Source organism: Oncorhynchus kisutch, linkage group LG19, assembly GCF_002021735.2.
Source record: "Oncorhynchus kisutch isolate 150728-3 linkage group LG19, Okis_V2, whole genome shotgun sequence".
Classification (NCBI taxonomy): domain Eukaryota; kingdom Metazoa; phylum Chordata; class Actinopteri; order Salmoniformes; family Salmonidae; genus Oncorhynchus; species Oncorhynchus kisutch.
In genome coordinates, this window is record NC_034192.2 from 38,606,731 (window position 1) to 38,627,564 (window position 20,834).

At 44.2% G+C, this 20,834-nt stretch overlaps 1 protein-coding gene across 5 annotated transcripts in view; it reads left to right on the forward strand.

The window, feature by feature from the left end:
• LOC109864805 (protein transport protein Sec24B-like) overlaps window positions 1-20,834 on the forward strand; it is a 33,334-nt gene extending 12,500 nt beyond the window's left edge. For 4 of the 5 annotated variants that reach the window (XM_031798444.1, XM_031798441.1, XM_031798442.1 and 1 more), the window contains 20 exons: window positions 506-589; window positions 812-939; window positions 1,491-1,675; window positions 1,940-2,042; window positions 2,567-2,693; window positions 2,799-2,908; window positions 3,021-3,133; window positions 6,884-7,002; window positions 7,296-7,351; window positions 7,573-7,779; window positions 10,097-10,220; window positions 10,358-10,516; window positions 12,514-12,687; window positions 12,924-13,034; window positions 13,117-13,292; window positions 15,721-15,858; window positions 18,385-18,489; window positions 18,782-18,874; window positions 19,352-19,455; window positions 19,951-20,834. In XM_031798444.1, coding sequence (XP_031654304.1) covers window positions 506-589; window positions 812-939; window positions 1,491-1,675; window positions 1,940-2,042; window positions 2,567-2,693; window positions 2,799-2,908; window positions 3,021-3,133; window positions 6,884-7,002; window positions 7,296-7,351; window positions 7,573-7,779; window positions 10,097-10,220; window positions 10,358-10,516; window positions 12,514-12,687; window positions 12,924-13,034; window positions 13,117-13,292; window positions 15,721-15,858; window positions 18,385-18,489; window positions 18,782-18,874; window positions 19,352-19,455; window positions 19,951-20,065 — 2,531 coding nt within the window. In that variant the 3' untranslated portion in view covers window positions 20,066-20,834. Of the gene's footprint in view, window positions 1-505; window positions 590-811; window positions 940-1,490; window positions 1,676-1,939; window positions 2,043-2,566; window positions 2,694-2,798; window positions 2,909-3,020; window positions 3,134-6,883; window positions 7,003-7,295; window positions 7,352-7,572; window positions 7,780-10,096; window positions 10,221-10,357; window positions 10,517-12,513; window positions 12,688-12,923; window positions 13,035-13,116; window positions 13,293-15,720; window positions 15,859-18,384; window positions 18,490-18,781; window positions 18,875-19,351; window positions 19,456-19,706 lie in introns of all 5 variants that reach the window. The other variant, XM_031798443.1, reaches the window with a different exon arrangement.

Here is a 20,834-nt window from a genome sequence, read left to right on the forward strand (position 1 = left end):
CAACTCCGATGTGCATGTGGCTGAGACTTAAAAGCACCATCTCATAGTGCCCCATAGCCCCTCGACCCAATTACTCAAGAGATGGAAGGCTGTATGTGCACGGCCTAGGGAGATGATGATGATAACTGCTGTCTGTTTCTCTATAAGTAAGTAGCCTTGGCTTGTGCGAGCCGGAATGGCTCATAGGAGCCGGAGCCTATCTCCTGTTTCTGTAGCGTAAGTAAACATGATGTACAAGTACACCCCCTGACAGGAGGCTAGTCTATCTCCTTAATGCTGAGTGCCATGCAAAGACTCATTGAGTTCCATTTTTACAGTTTTTGGTATGACTAGGCCGGAGATCCAACTCCCAATCTCAGTGCGGACACTCTACCCATTTCAGCAGCTTTCATGTGTTATTTTTCTCCCGCCAGCATGTCCAAGGCCCTGCAGAGTTGTACTAAACCGTTGAAAGACAACAGCTCCTCACAACTCTGTTTCGTTCTTCACCTCCCTCCTTTCTCAGGCGGGGATAGTTCCTCAACCACCACCGGCAGTGCGTCCCCGGTGCCCAACAGCTACGACTCCCTGGAAGGCGGCAGCTACCCAGGTACATACTTTACTCAGCTCTTAACATCCAATGCTACATGTACTCTGCATTGTGGAGGCATTTGAAACATTTGACACAACCCATCTTGAGGCCAGATCCGTCATCCAATTTAACATTTCTTCTGCCACATATCTCCACTCAACCACAGTCCCAAATGTGCTCAGCGGGCAGCTATCCATTGGTACATGCTTTAAACTTGAATGTTTCTCTCTTTATTTCCAGAGTTCTCCAATCCACCATCTGCCGACATGCCCAATCAGCCAGTATATCAGCAGAGGCCGGTCTCCAGGACAGACTCCTCCCCCTCACACGGCGGGTACAACCAAACTGGCTATCAGCATTTGCCACAGGTAAGATGTTCTGGTGCAACCCACCTGGTTGTGTATTGCTAAAATGATCAAAATACTATATATTCCTCATTCTAATATGGTCCCTCATGAAATACATGAAAAGGAGTTAGCCTACTAAGTCAATACCAGTGGTGTAAATTACTTAAGTAAAAATGCTTTAAAGTACTACTTAAGTGGTGTTTTGGGCTATCTGTACTTTACTATTTATATTTTTGTCAACTTTTTCTTTTATTTCACTACATTCCTAAATAATATATTTTTTAAACAATCTTAAGAAATTTGTGCCGTCTGGTTTTTATATTTAAAACCAAATATTTTTAAACTTACTCAAGTAGTATTTTACTGGGTCACTTTTACTTGAGAAATTTTCTAGTCAGGTGTCTACTTTTCTTTAAGTATGACAATTGAATACTTTTTACCCCACTGGTCAATACATTTCTTATCCGTTCCTTTCTATCATGTTCATCTTTGTTCCACACCGGACCCTTGTGGTAATGATCTACCTGTCTCATTTTACTGTGTGACTAACTGCATCCTATTTGTCCACGCAGCCCTTCCCTAACATGTCCCAGCTGTCTGCGGCCCTCGGGGGACTGAGCGGTGTACCAGAGCTGGAGGTGGAGGCGCTGCGGCCGGTCAACCTGCTGCAGGAGAGGAACCTGCTGCCCCACCAGCCCCTGGATGCCCCAGAACCCAACCTCAGCGCTGACCTAAAGAAGGCCAACTGCAGCCCGGAGTAAGAGGGAGGGAGAGTTTGTGGGTTTGAGAATATGCTGGTATCTGAGCACAAAACTCACTGACAATATGCAGCATAAACTGAAACACTTTGAATGACAGGTCTCCCAAGCTTATTGATAGGATCAAGCAAAACACATATTGGAAACATTGTTGTTTTCAAACGTACTGCATTGTTCATCCATAGTCTCCGCTAACTCAATGAAATATATTAGCTCATGTCTGGCAAGGCAGTGTTAAACGCTCTTCTTTCTGGCCTCCACAGCACGTTCAGGTGTACCCTGACCAACATCCCCCAGACCCAGGCCCTGCTGAATAAAGCCCGGCTTCCCCTAGGCCTGCTCCTGCACCCCTTCAGAGACCTCGCAGTAAGACATCCAACCCGAACACAACCAGGGCCCTGCCCACAAACATCCCCTGGCTCCTAACTCCTGGTGTAGATCTGAGAGGATTGGATAGGTGTAAGGAACTGACATTTCAGGGAGCTATGAACTCGAAAGGGCAATTTGCTACAGAATAAATGTAGTGGATTTGAGTGAATATCCTAGAAAACTTGTCAGTGGCTATTTATATTGACTGGTTTTCAGTGTTGATCTATACTATGCCCCCTAAATAAAACTGTAATTCTGTCATAGGAAGTTAAACTGAGTACAGAAACAGAACAGTAGGAGGCAATGCAGGTTGAGATGGAGGATGAGGAGGTGCAATAATACATTGTTTTAGGGTTAGTCGAAGTGCAAAGTGGTAAAAGTACAAAAAGCCAGTCGGTGTTGACATAAGGTGTTTACAGAAAGGATTCCACTCTTACAAGATGCATATTGCAGGTGCAGGTTAGATCAAATATAGAGTTTAGACCAAATTTTCAGAAATAACTTTCTCTCTCTCTCCATAGCAACTCCCAGTGATCACGTCCAACACCATAGTGAGATGTCGCTCCTGTCGCACCTACATTAACCCCTTCGTCTCCTTCCTGGATCAGAGGAGATGGAAATGCAATCTCTGTTACAGGGTCAACGATGGTACGGATCCCTCTATTCAATAGGTGTACAAAGGCAGCACTGTCCAAATGCTGATGTTCAGTAACATCTGCTAAATCACCTGAATGTAAATATTCTCCTCCTCAGTTCCTGATGAGTTTATGTATAACCCAGTGACCCGCTCGTATGGAGAGCCCCACAAGAGGCCAGAGGTACAGAACTCCACTGTGGAGTTCATAGCCTCTTCAGATTACATGGTTAGTATTCATCCATCCAGAATCAGTTTGCCCTCAGGTCTCCATCAGACACACGTCAGACTGCAGATGTGAACTGGTTGAATGTTTTGAGTAAAGCATGTGTTCTCCCCAGCTGCGTCCCCCTCAGCCTGCAGTGTACCTGTTTGTGCTGGATGTGTCTCACAACGCGGTGGAGGGAGGCTACCTGAACGTCTTCTGTCACACCCTACTGGAAAACCTGGACAAGTGAGTCGCTTTGCCATAGCAACCTTTTAGTTCTCAAAATATGACTCTCTTTTTGTAGTTTAGGCTCCATTTCAAAGAGGGTGGGAAAAAATTAAATGAGAAATGTAAAACATGGCCGCTTGCATTGGCCTGCTTGCAAGTGCGTAAGAACTGGAGGAATATTGAAATGAATCTCTCTGGTGCATTCTGTTTTAGCAGTTAAGTCCATCAGCATGCATACATATAAAAGACCCCTTCAGCCCCCAGCTGTACCCTGGACACCATATGTGAATTGATCGCCCCCCATCTATCTTCAGAGTTCATACTGTTAGGTGACCTAAACTGGGAAATGCTTAACACCCCCAGCCGTCCTACAATCTAAGCTAGATGCCCTCAATCTCACACAAATTATCAAGGAACCTACCAGGTACAACCCTAAATCTGTAACCATGGGCATGCTTGTAGATATCGTCCTGACCAACATGCCCTCTAAATACACCTCTGCTGTCTTTAACCAGAGTCTCAGCGATCACTGCCTCATTGTCTGCGTGCGTAATGGGTCTGCGGTCAAACGACCACCCCTCATCACTGTCAAACGCTCCCTTAAACACTTCAGCGAGCAGGCCTTTCTAATCGACCTGGCCCGGGTATCCTGGAATGATATTGACCTCATCCCGTCAGTAGAGGATGCCTGGTTGCTCTTCAAAAGTGTTTTCCTAACCATCTTAATAAGCATGCCCCATTCCAAAAAATGCACACAGTCAGTTAGGAAAGCTAAGGCTAGCTTTTTCAAGCAGAAATTTGCTTCCTGTAGCACTAATTCCAAAAAGTTTTGGGACACTGTAAAGTCCATGGAGAATAAGAGCACCTCCTCCCCACTGCACTGAGGATAGGAAACACTGTCACCACCAATAATCTACGATAATTTCAATAAGCATTTTTCTATGGCTGGCCATGCTTTCCACCTGGCTACCCCTACCCCGGCCAACATCACAGCACCCCCTTCAGCAACTTGCCCTAGAGACTTATATCTCCCTCTCTAATTTTAAGCATCAGCTGTCAGAGCACCTTACCAATCACTGTACCTGTACACAGCCAATCTGCAAATAGCACACCCAACTACCTCATCCCCATATTATTACTTAACCTGTTGCTCTTTTGCACCCCAGTATCTCTACTTGCACATCATCATCTGCACATCTGTCACTCCAGTGTTAATGCTAAATGGTCATTATTTCACCTATTTATTTCCTACCTCCCTACTCTTCAACATTTGCACACACTATACAATAATTTTTATATTTTTTTTTCTATTGTGTTACTGACTGTACATTTATTTGTTTGTTACTCTGTGTTATTGTTTTTGTCGCACTGCTTTGCATTATCTTGACCAGGTCGTAGTTGTAAATGAGAACTTGTTCTCAACTGGCCTACCTGGTTAAATAAAGGTGAAATAAAAATAGAATAAGATATGGGGAGCAATAGGATTTTGGCAACCCTGAGGCAAAATCTGCAACAGTTCCACAAGGAGTAGCCCGTTTTGAAGTTGATACGCTTCAACTATGAAGTAAAGAAAGATGTATACATACATACAGTTGAAGTCGGAAGTTTACATACACTTAGGTTGGAGTCATTAAAACTCGTTTTTCAACCACTCCACACATTTCTTGTTGACAAACTATAGTTTTGGCAAGTTGGTTAGGACATCTACTTTGCATGACACAAGTAATTTTTCCAACAATTGTTTAGAGACACATTATTTCACTTAGAATTAATACAACTTACACTTTAGTTGACTGTGCCTTTTAAACAGCTTGGAAAATTCCAGAAAATGATGTCACTGCTTCTGATTGTCTAATTCACATCATTTGAGTCAATTGGAGGGGTACCTGTGGATGTATTGCAAGGCCTACCTTCAAACTCCATGCTTCTGCTTGACATCATGGGGAAATCAAAAGAAATCAGCCAAGACCTCAGAAAAAAGAATTGTAGACCTTCACAAGTCTGGTTCATCCTTGGGAGCAATTTTCAAACTCCTGAAGGTACCACGTTCATCTGTACAAACAATAGTACGCAAGTTATAAACAGCACGGGACCACGCAGCCGTCATACCGCTCAGGAAGGAGATGTGTTCTGTCTCCTAGAGATAAACGTACTTTGGTGCGAAAAGTGCAAATCAATCCCAGATCAACAGCAAAGGACCCTGTGAAGATGCTGGAGGAAACGGGTACAAAAGTATCTACAGTAAAACGAGTCTGATATCGACATAACCTGAAAGGCCACTCAGCAAGGAAGAAGCCACTGCTCCAAAACCGCCATAAAAAAGCCAGACTACGGTTTGCAACTGCACATGGGGACAAAGATTGTACTTTTTGGAGAAATGTCCTCTAGTCTGATGAAACAAAAATAGAAATGGTTGGCCATAATGACCATAGTTATGTTTGGAGGAAAAAGGGGGAGGCTTCCAAGCTGAAGAAATCCATCCCAACCATGAAGCACGGGGTGGCAGCATCATGTTGTGGTATTGCTTTGCTGCAGCAGGGACTGGTGCACTTCATCAAAATAGATAGCATCATGAGGTAGGAAAATTGTGGATATATTGAAGCAACATCTCAAGACATCTGTCAGGAAGTTAAAGCTTGGTTGCAAATGGGTCTTCCAAATGGACAGTGACCCCAAGCAACTTTCCAAAGTTGTGGCAAATTTGTCAAGGTATTGGAGTGGCCATCACAAAGCCCTGACCTCAATTCTATAGAATTGTTTTGGGCAGAACTGAAAAAGTGTGTGTGAGCAAGGAGGCCTACAAACCTGACAGTTACACCAGCTCTGTCAGGAGGAATGGGCCAAAATTCACCCAACTTATTGTGGGAAGCTTGTGCAAGGCTACCCGAAACATTTGAACGAAGTTAAACAATTTAAAGGCAATGCTACCGAATACTAATTGAGTATACAGTGGGGCAAAAAAGTGTGTGAAAACCTTCTGAAGACTTACAGAAAACATTTGACCTCTGTCATTGCCAACAAAGGGTATATAACAAAGTATTGAGAAACTTTTGTTATTGACCAAATACTTATTTTCCACCATAATTTGCAAATAAATTCATTAAAAATCCTACAATGACTCTGTCGTAACCGGCCGCGACCGGGAGGTCCGTGGGGCGACGCACAATTGGCCTAGCGTCGCCCGGGTTAGGGAGGGCTTGGTCGGTAGGGGTGTCCTTGTCTCATCGCGCACCAGCGACTCCTGTGGCGGGCTGGGCGCAGTGTGCGCTAACCAAGGTGGCCAGGTGCACGGTGTTTCCTCTGGCACATTGGTGCGCCTGGCTTCCGGGTTGGATGCACGCTGTGTTAAGAAGCAGTGCGGCTTGGTTGGGTTGTGTATCGGAGGACGCATGACTTTCAACCTTCGTCTCTCCCGAGCCCGTACGGGAGTTGTAGCGATGAGACAAGATGGTAGCTACTACAATAATTGGATACCACGAAATTGGGGAGAAAAAGGGGTAAAAAAAAATGTTATAAAAAAATTCCTACAATGTGATTTTCTGGATTTTTTTTTCATTTTTGTCTCATAGTTGAAGTGTACCTATGATGAAAATTACAGGCCTCATCTTTTTAAGTGGGAGAACATGCACAATTGGTGGCAAACTAAATACTTTTTTGCCCCACTGTATGTAAACTTCTGACCCATTGGGAATGTGATGAAAGAAATAAAAACTGAAATAAATAATTCTCTCTCTTAACCATTCTGACATGGTTCTGTCTGTGTTTCAGGATGCCTGGGGACACGCGCACCCGAGTTGGCTTCATCACCTTCAACAGCACCATCCACTTCTACAACCTCCACGAGAGCCTCTCACAGCCCCAGATGTTGGTGGTCTCCGACATCGACGGTATGTGTTCTTTCAGTCAGCTCCCCTTAACCATCTTCAGGTCCACTCCCTAGAAATGTCAGTCAGTTTGTGCTCTAGCCAACATGTTGTTATCTTGCTAAACAACTCTTGGCAAGGCAACAGTGTAGTGTTGATGACTGCATCCCCCCTCCCTCAAACTGACCTGTCACTTATTTATTGATGGTTGAAGTAATGATGTTTTTTTTGTTGGTTTTCTCCAAGTTAAATATCTAACGAAATTGAATTGGAGCTGTGATACATTAAATGATTCCGGCTTGGTTCTGTTTTTGTAGATATCTTCATTCCAACCCACGACAGTCTCCTGGTGAACCTGAAGGAAAGCAGAGCGGTAAAGGTTTTCATTTGATTGAGAATGTGTGCAACTATTTGTGTTTACCAGTGTCATCACAGGCTGGTTTTCTTGACTGGTGTGTGAAGGTGAGAGTCTTGGTGTGTTTTTGACCATGTATGGTTGCTTTAGTGTGATTAGTATTTTTTGAGTGATTTGGACTGCTCTCTTTCCCTCCCTCTCTCTCCTTTCTCCCTCTCCTCCTCTCCCCCCTCTCCCAGCTGGTGAGGGTACTGTTGACCTCCCTACACAGCATGTTTAGCCAGACCAGGGAGACCCACAGTGCCCTGGGCCCGGCACTGCAGGCTGCCTACAAACTCACGTCCCCCACGGGGGGGCGCGTCTCCGTGTTCCAGACCCAGCTACCCACGCTGGGCCCAGGCCTGTTACAGTCCCGGGAGGACCCCAACCAGAGGTCCAGTACCAAGGTATGAGTGCTGAGTCACACAGGCATGACACACACAAACATAGTACCAGTCAAAAGTTTGGACACCTACTCATTCAAGGGTTTTTCTTTATTTATACTATTTTCTACATTGTAGAATAATAGTGAAGACATCAAAACTATGAAATAACACATGGAATCATGTAGTAACCAAAAAAGTATTCAAATCAAAATATATTTGAGATTCTTCAAAGTAGCCACGCTTGGCAATTCTCTCAGCCAGCTTCACCTGGAATGCTTTTCCAACAGCCTTGAAGTAGTTCCCACATATGCTGAGCACTTGTTGGCTGCTTTTCCTTCACTCTGATCCAACTCATCCCAGACCATCTCAATTGGGTTGATGTCGGGTGATTGTGGATACCGCGTCATCTGATGCAGCACTCATCACTTTCCTTCTTGGTCAAATAGCCTTTACATAGCCTGTAGGTGTGTTGGGTCATTGTCCTGTTGGAAAACGAATGATAGTTCCACTAAGTGCAAACCAGATTGGATGGTGTATCGCTGCAGAATGCTGTGGTAGCCATGCTGGTTAAGTGTGCCTTGAATTCTAAATAAATCACTGACGGTGGGTTTTCCTTTCCTGTGGTGGTCCTCATGAGCCAGTTTCATATTAGCGCTTGATGGTTTTCTTGACATTTTCCGGATTGACTGACCTTCATGTCTTAAAGTAATGATGGACTGTCGTTTCTCTTAGCCCTATTTGGTAAAAGACCAAGGCCAAATTATGTGAAGGACGCTCAAATAATAGAAACAACGAAGATATGAAGGTCAGTCAATCCCGAGAATTTTGCGCTAGGATGAAACTGGCTGTCATGAGGACTGCCACAGGAAAGGAAGACCTCTTCCTCAGAGGATACATTCATTAGAGTTATCAGCCTCAGATTGCAGCCAAAACAATTCTTCACTGAGTTCAAGTAAGACACATCTCAACATCAACTGTAAAGAGGAGACTGCGTCAATAAGGCCTCCATGGTTGAATTGCTGTAAAGAAACCACTACTAAAGAACACCAATAAGAGGAAGAGACTTGCTTGGGCCAAGAAACATGAGCAATGGACAATAATCTAGTGGAAATCTGTCCTTTGGTCTGATGAGTCCAAATTTGAGATTTTTGGTTCCAACCGCCGTGTCTTTGTGAGACGCGGAGTAGGTGAACAGATGCTCTCCGCATGTGTGGTTCCCACCGTGAAACATGGAGGTGGTGTGGGTGTGCTTTGCTAGTGACACTGTTGGTGATTTATTTAGAATTCAAGAAACATTTAACCAGCATGGCTACCACAGCATTCTGCAGCGATACGCCGTCCCATCTGGTTTTGGCTTAGTGGCACTATCATTTGTTTTTCATATGTGTTATTCATTGTCGTCACTATTATTCTACAATGTAGAAAATAGTCAAAATAAAGAAAAACCCTTGAATCAGCAGGTGTGTCCAAACTTTTGACTAGTAGTGTACACACACAAAATTAAATTACATTTTATTGGTCACATACACATGGTTAGCAGATGTTAATGCGAGTGTAGCGAAGTGCTTAGTTCTGACCGTGTAGCAATATCTAACAAGTAATCTAACAATTCCACAACAACTACCTAATACACACAAATCTAAAGGGAGGGCATAGGAATATGTACATATAAATATATGGATGACCGAGTGGCATAGGCAAGATGCAATAGATGGTATAAAATACAGTATATACATTTGAGATGAGTAATATAAGATTTGTAAACATTATTCAAGTGACTAGTGTTCCATTTATTAAAGTGACCAATGAATCGAGTCTGTATGTAGGCTGCATCCTCTCTATGTTAGTGGTGGCTGTTCAACAGTCTGATGGCCTTGAGATGGAAGCTGCTTTTCAGTCTCTCGGTCCCAGCTTTGATGCACCTGCACTGACCTCGCCTTCTGGATGATAGCGGGTGAACAGGCAGTGGCTCAGGTGGTTGTTGTCCTTGATGATCTTTTTGGCCTTCCTGTGACATTGGGTGCTGTAGGTGTCCTGGAGGGCAGGTAGGTTGCCCCCGATGATGCCTCTGGAGAGACTTGCGGTTGAGGGAGGTGCAGTTGCCTTACCAGGCGGTGATTCAGCACGACATGATGCTCTCAATTATGCATCTGTAAAAGTTTTAGGATTGGGAGTGTACGCCGTGGAAATGGAAGCTTTCTGCATTTTCCACTGTTGTCCCATCGATGTGGATAGTGGGGTGCGCCCTCTGCTGTGACAGCCAAATGCCTGAGTATGGTTCTGTGACGTAAGGTTCCAGTTGTCTAAGAAGTCTGTTCTGCATGTTATGTTGTGACAGGGGGTCCAACACCTGGGCCCAGCCACAGACTTCTACAAGAAGCTGGCCCTGGACTGTTCTGGCCAACAGATAGGAGTGGACCTGTTCCTCCTCAGCTCCCAGTACTCTGACCTGGCCTCACTAGGTAAGATGTGACCGCCCATTCTTTAGCTGAAAAAAACCCAGACAAAATGTCATGATAAAATAGAATATAGCAGTCTTTAGGGTAAACGTTGAACATCAGGCTGACCACAGCATCCTCTGTCCCTCTCCTCGGTCCAGCCTGTATGTCTAAGTTCTCAGCGGGCAGTATCTTCTACTACCCCTCGTTGCACCACGTTCACAACCCGGCCCAGCTGGACAAGTTCCAGAAGGATCTGGAGCGCTACCTCACCAGGAAGATCGGCTTCGAGGCCGTTATGAGGATACGCTGCACCAAAGGTAGGTCTCAAAGATGTAGGCAAGTATGTAGTTGTTACGATTTTGCAACCGTAAACTACTTCTAGATTTTTTGTTGTTGTGTGTCTTGTCTTTTAGCGGTTTTATTTCCCTTCTTGAAGTTACTGTTGTCACTCGCCAAAATGAACAGTACCGTAATTTCTGGACTATTAAGCGCACCTGAATATAAACCGCACCCACTGAATTATTAAAAAAGATGTATTTTGTACATAAATAAGCTGCACATGTCTATAAGCCGCAGGTGCCTACCGGTACATTGAAACAAATGAACTTTTACACAGCCTTTAAACGAAACACGGCTTGTAACAAAATTAAACAGTAGCCTACCAAGAAAGTCATTGGTCACTATCTTCTTCCTCCTGTGCACGGAAACCACTGAAGTCATCTCCTTCGGTGTCGGAGTTGAATAGCCTCAGAATTGCTTCATTCGATGTTGGATTAGTTTCATTGTCGCTCTCGTCACTTTCATCCGGAGGCAAATTCCCCGCTGAACTGCCCTCAACAACAAGCAGCAGTCCAGCCTTTCGAAACCCGTTGATGATAGTGGATTTTTTGACAATGCTCCACGCTGTCAGGACCCACTCGCAGACTTGACCATAAGTGGCTCTTCGCATGCGGCCCGTTTTTAGTGAAGGATTTCTCCCCACTTGTCATCCAAGCCTCCCACTGAACACGGAGCGCCACCTTAAATGCACGATTTACACTGATGTCGCGTGGCTGCAAATACTTTGTTGTGCCCCCAGGAATCACAGCTGGAATTGAGTTTGTCCTCTTGATTGCTTCTTTCACAGAATCTGTTATGTGGGCCCTCATTCTGTCCAACACAAGCAATGCCTTGTTCTTGTGAAAGAATCCTCCCGGTCGCTTGCCGTAACACTCCGTATGCCATTCATGCATTAGGCCTTCCGTCATCCATCCTTTCTTGTTGACTTTCATAACAATTCCTCTCGGGAAGTTTTCTTTTGGCATCGTCATGCGTTTAAAAATCAACATCGGTGGAAGCTTTTCTCCCGATGCCGTGCAGCTCAGAACACAGGTGAAGTGCGTTTTTCTCCCGATGCCGTGCAGCTCAGAACACAGGTGCATTTTTTCATGCCCAGTTGTTTTCAGCGTGACGGATGATTCGCCTTTCCTGTTGACAGTCCCAGTGAGAGGCAGGTCCAACATCAGAGGAACCTCATCCATATTTATGATGTCGTGTGGGCCGATGGAATGCTCCTCTATCTTTGCATCAGTGAATTTGCAGAAGTTTGAAACTTTTTCCTCGTAGTCGGGAGGGAGCTGCTGACACAGACTCGTCCGTACCCTGATGGACAGGCCTTTACGTCTCATAAATCTTAGACACTACGATAGTCCACCTCTAAAATCCTCAAACTTCATTGGGGTGGCGATTGTTTTGGCTTTCAGTCGGATCTGCACAGTTGAAACACCTCGGCCGTCTGCTCTCTGTGTGTTGACCCAGTCTTCAAGCTCATTTTCTAGTTCGGGGCCATCTGCTTTTCTTCCCTCTGAAAGCTTTAGTTGTCTTTTTGCACTGAGTCAGTTCCTCACGCTGCTATTTCCAACGTCTTATCATCGACTCATTAAGGCCAAGCTCCCATGCAGCAGCTCTATTTCCTTTTCCAACAGCCAGATCGATCGCCTTCAACTTGAAAGCTGCATCATATGCATTTCTCCGTGTCTTTGCCATGATGAGGGTGACAAAATTACTACCGTAATCAGAATGATGGGAAGTTTGAGCGCGCTTTACGTCACATTATGTGACAGTGCTCAGTTTTTTTGGCGGCATGAATCTTGTGAAAGCGGGAAAAATCCATAAATTAGCCGCGTCATTGTATAAACTGCGAGGTTCAAAGCGTGGGAAAAAAGTAGCGGCTTATAGTCCGGAAATTACGGTAATACATATATTGACCATTTCCATATCTATTTAGTGGTTATCATTAGTAAATATGTCGGTCTCCTCTCTCCTTGGTTGACAGGCTTGTCCATCCACACGTTCCACGGGAACTTCTTTGTACGCTCGACGGACCTGCTGTCCCTGGCCAACATCAACCCAGACTCAGGCTTCGCCGTGCAGATGTCTATAGAGGAGAGCCTGGCCGACACCTCACTGGCCTGCTTCCAGTCTGCGCTGCTGTACACCTCCAGCAAAGGTACACATATTCGCTCACACACAGTTTAATCTCTTCAACCTTCTCACATTTTAATTAATTGTGGAAATAGTTTTAGTCAAATATTTGAAATGCTCGTAGACAAGTCATTCCACTTTTTTACTTTTACCAAAGTGAATAATTTGTTTCTAGACAGTTATTTTAGTATCATCTAACAAAGACTAATGAGTCTACGCCCTTCTCTAATTCTTTCTGTGACCCTCTCTACGTCCTATTAGGGAAGAGGCGGATCAGGGTCCATACTCTGTGTCTGCCAGTGGTGAGCCAGCTTAGTGATGTATATGCCGGGGCTGACGTTCAGGCCATCACCTGCCTCCTAGCCAACATGGGTGAGTGTGTGTATATCTCTCTCTCTCTCTCACACATGCTGTATTTGTTCATGGGACCTGATTTTTCCATTTCTATGAACAGCCATTGACCGGTCGATATCGTCAAGCCTGTCGGATGCCCGGGATGCCCTGGTGAATGCGGTGGTGGACTCTCTGAGCGCATACAAGAACACTGTATCTAATATCCAGCAGTCTGGTCTTATCGCCCCTGCAGCCCTGTGTCTCTTCCCCCTCTACGTGCTGGCACTACTCAAACAGGTCAGTCTGTGCGCTACACACACAAACACAGTCTGCAGACAGGACTGTACACATAAAAACATCTCGGGTATGTGTACATATGCCCCAACACACATACATCTAAGGTCGTCCCGGGGACAATAAAAAATTGTCTGGATGATAGATCCAAAATTCATACAAACCCCCAAAAATGATTTAACCAATGAGGCTGATGCAACAGATCTGAACGTTTAGCTTAACATGTTGGTAAACTATTGTTTATTCGCATAACAGGGCTCCACTGACTTTTTCAGTTGGTGGCACCAGCCCATTATATGGTCACACCCTAAAATAATTTATTCAATAAATAAGTTATAAAAAAAACAAGTTATTACATTTTAAACAAGTTTATGGTTAAATATTTTTTTTAATTGCCTCTGCTCAGATTGCAAGGTGGGTGATGTGCCGTGTGCAACAGGCACTGGCCTTTCTCTTTTGACCTTTTGATCTGAACGAACCGTGTCGACAGTCAAGCCTGAGCCATTAATGTTAATTATCCTACATTGTATTTATCAAACATGACCGGTGTTTTAGCCTATATTTACAGTGCATTCGGAAAGTATTCAGACCCCTTCCCTTTTTCCACATTTTGTTACGTCAGACTTATTCTAAAATGGATTAAAAAAAGAATAATCCCCTTATCAGTCTACACACAATATCCCATATTGACAAAGCAAAAAACAGGTTTGAAGAAATTTTGGCAAATGTATTAAAAATAAAAAACAGATACCTTATGTACATAAGTATTCAGACCCTTTGCCATGAGACAACATTGCGCTCAGGTGCATCCTGTTTCCTTTGATTATCCTTGATGTTTCTACAACTTGATTAGAGTCAGTCTGTGGTAAATTCAATTGATTGGACATGATTTGGAAATGCACACACCTGTCTATATAAAGTCCAACAATTGACAGTGCATGTCATTCCAAAAACTAAGCCATGATGTCGAAGGAATTGTCCGTAGAGCTCAGAGACAGAATGGTGTCAAGGCACAGTTCTGGGGATTGGTACCCAAACATGTCTGCAGCTTTGAAGGTCCCCAAGAACAGAGGCCTCCATCATTCTTAAATTAAAGAAGTTCGGAACAACCAAGACTCTTCCTATAGCTGGCCAAACTGAGCGATCGGGGGAGAAGGGTCTTGGTCAGGGAGGTGACCAACAATCCGATTCCTCTGGAGATGGGAGAACCTTCCAGAAAGACAACCATCTTTGCAGCACTCCCCCAATCTGGCCTTTATGGTAAAGTGGGCAGACGGAAGCCACTCCTCAGTAGAAGGCACATGACAGCCCTCTTGGAGTTTGCCAAAAGACACCTAAAGACTCTCAGATCATGAGAAACAAGATTCTCTGGTCTGATGACACCAGGATTGAACTCTTAGGCCTGAATGCCAAGCATCACTTCTGGAGGAAACCTGGCACCTTCCCTACGGTGAAGCATGGTGCTGGCAGCGGCATGCTGTGGAGATGTTTTTCAATGGCAGGGACGGGAGGACTAGTCCGGATCGAGGGAAAGATGAACGGAGCAAAGTACAGAGAGATCCTTGATGAATACCTGCTCCAGAGTGCTCAGGACGAAGGTTCACCTTCTAACAGGACAATGATCCTAAGCACACAGCCAAGACAACGCAGGAGTGGCTTCGGGACAAGTCTCTGAATGTCCTTGAGTGGCCCAGCCAGAGCCCGCACTTGAACCTGATCGAACATCCTCTGGAGAGACATGAAAATAGCTGTGCAGCGACGCTCCCCATCCAACCTGACAGCTTGACAGGATCTGCAGAGAAGAATAGGTAAAACGCCCCAAATACAGGTGTGCCAAGCTTGTTGCGTCATACCCAAGTAGACTTGAGGCTGTAATCGCTGCCAAAGGGGCTTCAACAAAGTATTGAGTAAAGGGTCTGAATACTTAATATGGTTTAATATTTCCGTTTTTTTATTTGTAATACATTTACACATTTCTAAACCTGTTCTTTGCTTTCTCATTGTGTTTAAATTGATGAGGGGGGAAAAACTATTTAATACATTTTAGGATAAGGCTGTCACAAATTTCCCGGGGAAAACAGTCCAGTTGACTTTATTATGTAAATGTATGCAAAATAGATTTGGTTATTATTCAAATGTTGTTTTTTAGAGGCAAATATTTGAATGCGAATTTGTGGCTGAGTTGATCTGTTTCAGTAGTCCACTTATTAGCCTTTCAAATCACTGTGAATGACCTAGGTCCTAGAGTAGAGCCATGTTGGAATATTACTTTATTTTGTATAACTTTGTATATTTTTTTTACAAGTGGGCCTATTTTCGTTTGTATGTACTGTTTATCTCAGTCACTAGTTAAGTTAGAAGGATGCTGTCAATGCCACCCCTTCTCATGAGTCTGTGTTCCCTCTTCTCCTATTTCCTCTCCACCGAACAGAAAGCACTGCGCATGGGGACCAGCACCAAGCTTGACGAGCGTGTCTTCGCCATGTGTGAGTTCAAGAGCCAGCCGCTGCAACAGATCATGCGTGCGGTCCACCCCGACCTCTACCGCCTGGACACCATGTCAGACCAGGTGAGAGATCACACCGACACTCTGCTTTTAACAACTGATCCAAAATCAGCTCTCCACTGACCCCTAGTGTTATGATCTACACAGGTGGGAAATAACTTTTTGGTTCACCTTCAGATGAGGTAAAACCTACCAGCCACTCAGATTTTTTTTTACCAGCCAAAATACTTACTCATTCAAGGGTTTGTCTTTGTTTGTACTATTGTCTACATTGTAGAATAATAGTGAAGACATCAAAACTATGAAATAACACATGGAATCATGTAGTAACCAAAAATGTTTTCCAACAAATCAAAATATATATATATTGTTTGAGATTCTTCAAAGTAGCCACCCTTTGCCTTGATGACAGCTTTGCACACTCTTGGCATTCTCTCAACCAGCTTCATGAGGTAGTCACCTGGAATGCATTTCAATTAACAGGTGTGCCTTGTTAACAAGGAAATTCTTTCCTTGCAAAAACCATCAAGCGCTATGATGCAACTGGCTATCATGAGGATCGCCACAGGGAAGGAAAACCCAGAGTTACCTCTGCTGCAGAGGATTAGCTACCAGCCTCAGAAATTGCAGCCCAAATAAATGCTTCAGAGTTAAAGTAACAGACACATCTCAGGACTGCGTGAATCAGGCATTCATGGTCGAATTGCTGCAAAGAAACCACTACTAAAGGACACCAATAAGAAGAGACTTGCTTGGGCCAAGAATCATGAGCAATCGACATTAGACCTGTGGAAATTTGTCCCAACCGCTGTGTCTTTGTGAGACTCTGTGTGGGTGAACGGATGATCTCCGCATGTGTGGTTCCCACCATAAAGCATGGAGGAGGTGGTGTTATGGTGTGGGGGTACTTTGCTGGTGACACTGTCTGTGATTTATTTACAATTCATGGCACACTTAACCAGCATGGCTACCACAGCATTCTGCAGCGATATGCCATCCCATCTGATTTTGGCTCAGTGGGACTATCATTTGTTTTTCAACAGGACAATGACCTAACACACCTCTAGGCTGTGTAAGGGCTATTTTACCAAGAAGGAGAGTGATGGAGTGCTGTATCAGATGACCTGGCCTCCACAATCCCCACGACCTCAACCAAATTGATGGTTTGGGATGAGTCTGACTGCGGAGTAAAGGAAAAGCAGCCAACAAGTGCTCAGCATATTTAGGAACTCAAAGACTGTTGGAAAAGCATTCCAGGTGAAGCTGGTTGAGAGAATGCCAAGAGGGTGCAAAGCTGTCAAGGCAAAGGGTTGCTATTTGAATCTGTTTTGTTTAACAGATTTGTTTAACACTCTTTTGGTTACTACATGATTCCATATGTGTTATTTCATAGTTTTGATGTCTTCACTATAATTCTACAATATAGTAAAACTAAAGAAAAACCCTTGAATGAGTAGGTGTTCTAAAACTTTTGACCGGAAGTGTATTTTTCGCCATTATTACACCAAAAATCACAAATAATGGATGTGCGTTCTTTGCAATGTTTCTAAAACAGGAAATGTATTACTAGTTAGAAGTAATGTGGTAGTGATGTTGTAATAATTTAGATACAATTGTATGAACAGTTCCACAACTGAACATCAACAAAGTGCCTACCCTGCCACAAAATGCTGTGATACGGCTCATTTATTATTCGAGTTCAGGCCTCTACGCTGACATTTTTTACAAGGAGCACATAAGTTGTCAATTAGGAGCACACTGAGCACAAGTTGACCTACACACTGAAGCAGGCTGAAACATCTGTGTACACTATACCTGCTGCAGTGAAAATAATTAAGAAAACATTTTAAGCCTTATGCGACATCTTTTGGGGTGCGGACCGATCTAAATTTACAGTTTTTACGAGCAACCAAACTTCTGGTTCCCTTTTTGATAGTAATTTCTTATCATTAAAACACCTAAGTTCATGAATTAAAGTTTTTTGGGGAGAGCTTCATGCTCAAACAAGCACTATGTACCCGCAAATATTTGAGTCATTAGATACACTTTTTTCAGTTACCTCTAAGGGGCGGGCCGTGATAAGGGGACACTCTATGTCTGTCAGAGAGGAGAGTCTCTGCTCTCCGCTAGCAGCAGACAGTTGCAGCAATCTCAAACTAATATTGAAAAGCAATCTAGCGTCTGAATAAAACTATGTAACTAGCCAAGAAGCACAAGGACAAAGTCACACTTCAGTAGCCTTTCGGGTCAATTCGACCAACTTCTACATTTGAGCTTTGGATTGAAAGCATACTTTTCTCAAATGTTCTGTGGCCAATGTGGCTGGTGAAATAGTCATTCTTACCTGCCAATGCCAAAATCGACCCGCGGTGGGCAGGTGTTCATTTCCCATCCTGCATATAGCAAATGAGTGAAAACAATTCTTGGTTCAGTTCTTAGACACAGTGATTCTATAATGGTGGACTGATACTGATTTGTTATGTATTTGCAGCCTTAGACTGGTTCACAGCTAGAAACATTGGTGTTGTTTACCTGGGATGGTGACGAGTATACTAATTACGGATACTGCATTACCCTTTCTGTCCACAGGGGGCTCTCCACCTGAACGACTGCATAGTGCCCCAGCCTCATCTGCTGCACCTCACGGCTGAGAAGCTGACCAGAGAAGGAGCGTTCCTCATGGACTGTGGCAGCGTGAGTCCTGCTGTGCTCTCACTCATATGACCAAAGTCCCTGTAAAACGTACCTGTCTCTGTTTGAAGACTTTAGCAATGCACTCCTCCATCTGTTCTTCCATGATAATAACAGATCTGACGAGGTTGGATAGGTGAAGGCAGTACTGGTTGTAACTCCACTTTCACGTATCCAGTCACGTATAGATCAGTGATTACGTCAGAGAAGGGACTGGAGGAAAGAATCTTGTATTTGTGACGAAAGATCCTGTTCTGATGTGCACTACATTGGCTGCCTTTGTTCTCTTCTCCAGGTCTTTTACTTGTGGATTGGGAAATGCTGTAATGATGTGTTCATTCGGGACATGTTGGGATGCCCAAACCATGCTTCTATACCCCCTAGCATGGTTAGTGAGGCACAGACCTTCATTAGACACAATGTGACATATCTACCGCTGTGTGTAATTCAGTGTTTTATCTCCAGCTGGTGCTTCACAACGAGTGAGTACTGTACTCAGTTAGTTCAGCTAGGGAGTCATTAACTATTCAATCATTTGTTTATGTTTGGTTCTTCTTTTTGATGAATGGCCGTGGCTACCTCAAATAATGTGTCATACCACACAACGGGGGTGTTGCAACAACCAACCACGTACGAACCTCACATTCCAAACCACACGTACCTATTTCACTAAACCACACACACACACACACACACACACACACACACACACACACACACACACACGAGACGTGAAGATCTGGCATTGAAACCAACCACTAGGTCTCTAGAGTCTGTACGCACACAGTCTTTCTTGAGGGTGCAGCAGTAGTAAAAACAATGGTGTGGCTCTTTTTTCCCCCTGCTTCTCTTTTATGAATACCAGACCCAAATTCCTGAGCTGGAAACCCCTCTGTCTGAACGACTCCGTGCACTCCTCGCCTGGCTACAGGACTCGAGACCCTTCAGCTCAACTCTTCACGTCGTGAAGTAAGTCAAGTGCCCCTGGTCTGATTCATTGGTGTGTGCGTTGCAAATGAAGTGCCTTGGTCCATGTCATGTAGCAAACCATCAGTGGTAAAGCAAACCATCATGTGGTAAAAAAAAAAGTTTGTATGTTCAATGTGAACGTGCAGCCACTGCGAGGGTCATTGATGGACGGCTAGGATGGAGGCCCCCTATAGTGAGCGTTGTTTTAATTCATTCTAACGTCATGCCGGTGTGTTGTTGCACTATTACAGGCTGCTGTGAGGATCTGTTTCCTACCAATGTCTAAGGACCATAGGACATTTCTTCACACCAAAAGGAAGTCTTATGAACTCGAAGAGGCCGTTTTTGAGAATTGTTTTATTCCCGAAAGAAAGTCTTACAAATTCAAAGAAGCTTTTAGAGCATCAAAGGAATTTCAATAGACTGTACATTTATTCAGACTATGCTCTCATTCCTATTTCACATGCTCATCCATTTCATTACTTCTCCCTATAGGGATGATGCTACAGCGAAGACCAGCTTTTTCCAGCACTTGGTAGAGGACCGGTCGGATTCGGCCCTCTCCTACTACGAGTTCCTGCTCCACATTCAGCAACAGATGTCCAAGTAGGACACATTGAGCAGAAGGTCCCTTGAATGTGGCACATGACAAACTGAAAGCTCCCTCAGACTGACTGTAGTGAGGTAGTAGGACCACCGATGGAGAACGCCACCACCCCAACCCCACCGAACCCCTAGCTCTCTGGTCAACCGTGGCCTATGACTGTGGGAGGGGGAGGCTGGTGGAATGACCAAAGTGAAGATGACTTGGCGTTTTGGACTCACAGAGCAAGTTGTGCACTCTGAACAAGCTGCTGCTTCAACCAGCTCGATGGCTTGAACCCTTCCCCCTGTCGTCTCTCAGCCGCTTTCGTAGCTCCACGTGGCATCTCTCCCAAGAGAAAGCAAGGAGAGGCTGCTACTTCATCTGATTAAGTTGACTCTTCTCCGACACTCCCCCGCACGTTTTGGTATCATAGTTTATCATACATCCTCCCCATCCTTGTTCCATTTTCTCTTATTTTCAAACACATTGACATAATAGTACAGCATCCCCTCTGGTGGTTTGGAGCTGCATCTTTCACCATTGTGTTTGCTGCTGCTAGTCGGGTGATTGGCTACCCTCTGCTTAACAGGATGCTAGTCAAGTGTTTGAAGATCCTGCCCCCACCCCCTGCTGTTCAAACCCTGTGTTGTCTAGATTAATCTGAAACCCCTGAACTTCCCCCTTCTTGTTTTTTGAGCCGCTACCAGAAGTTGCTGTCCACTTTGTAACTATTGAAAATAATATTTTATGTGCGATAATTTATGACGAGCTTATTAAATAAAATGAAACAGTA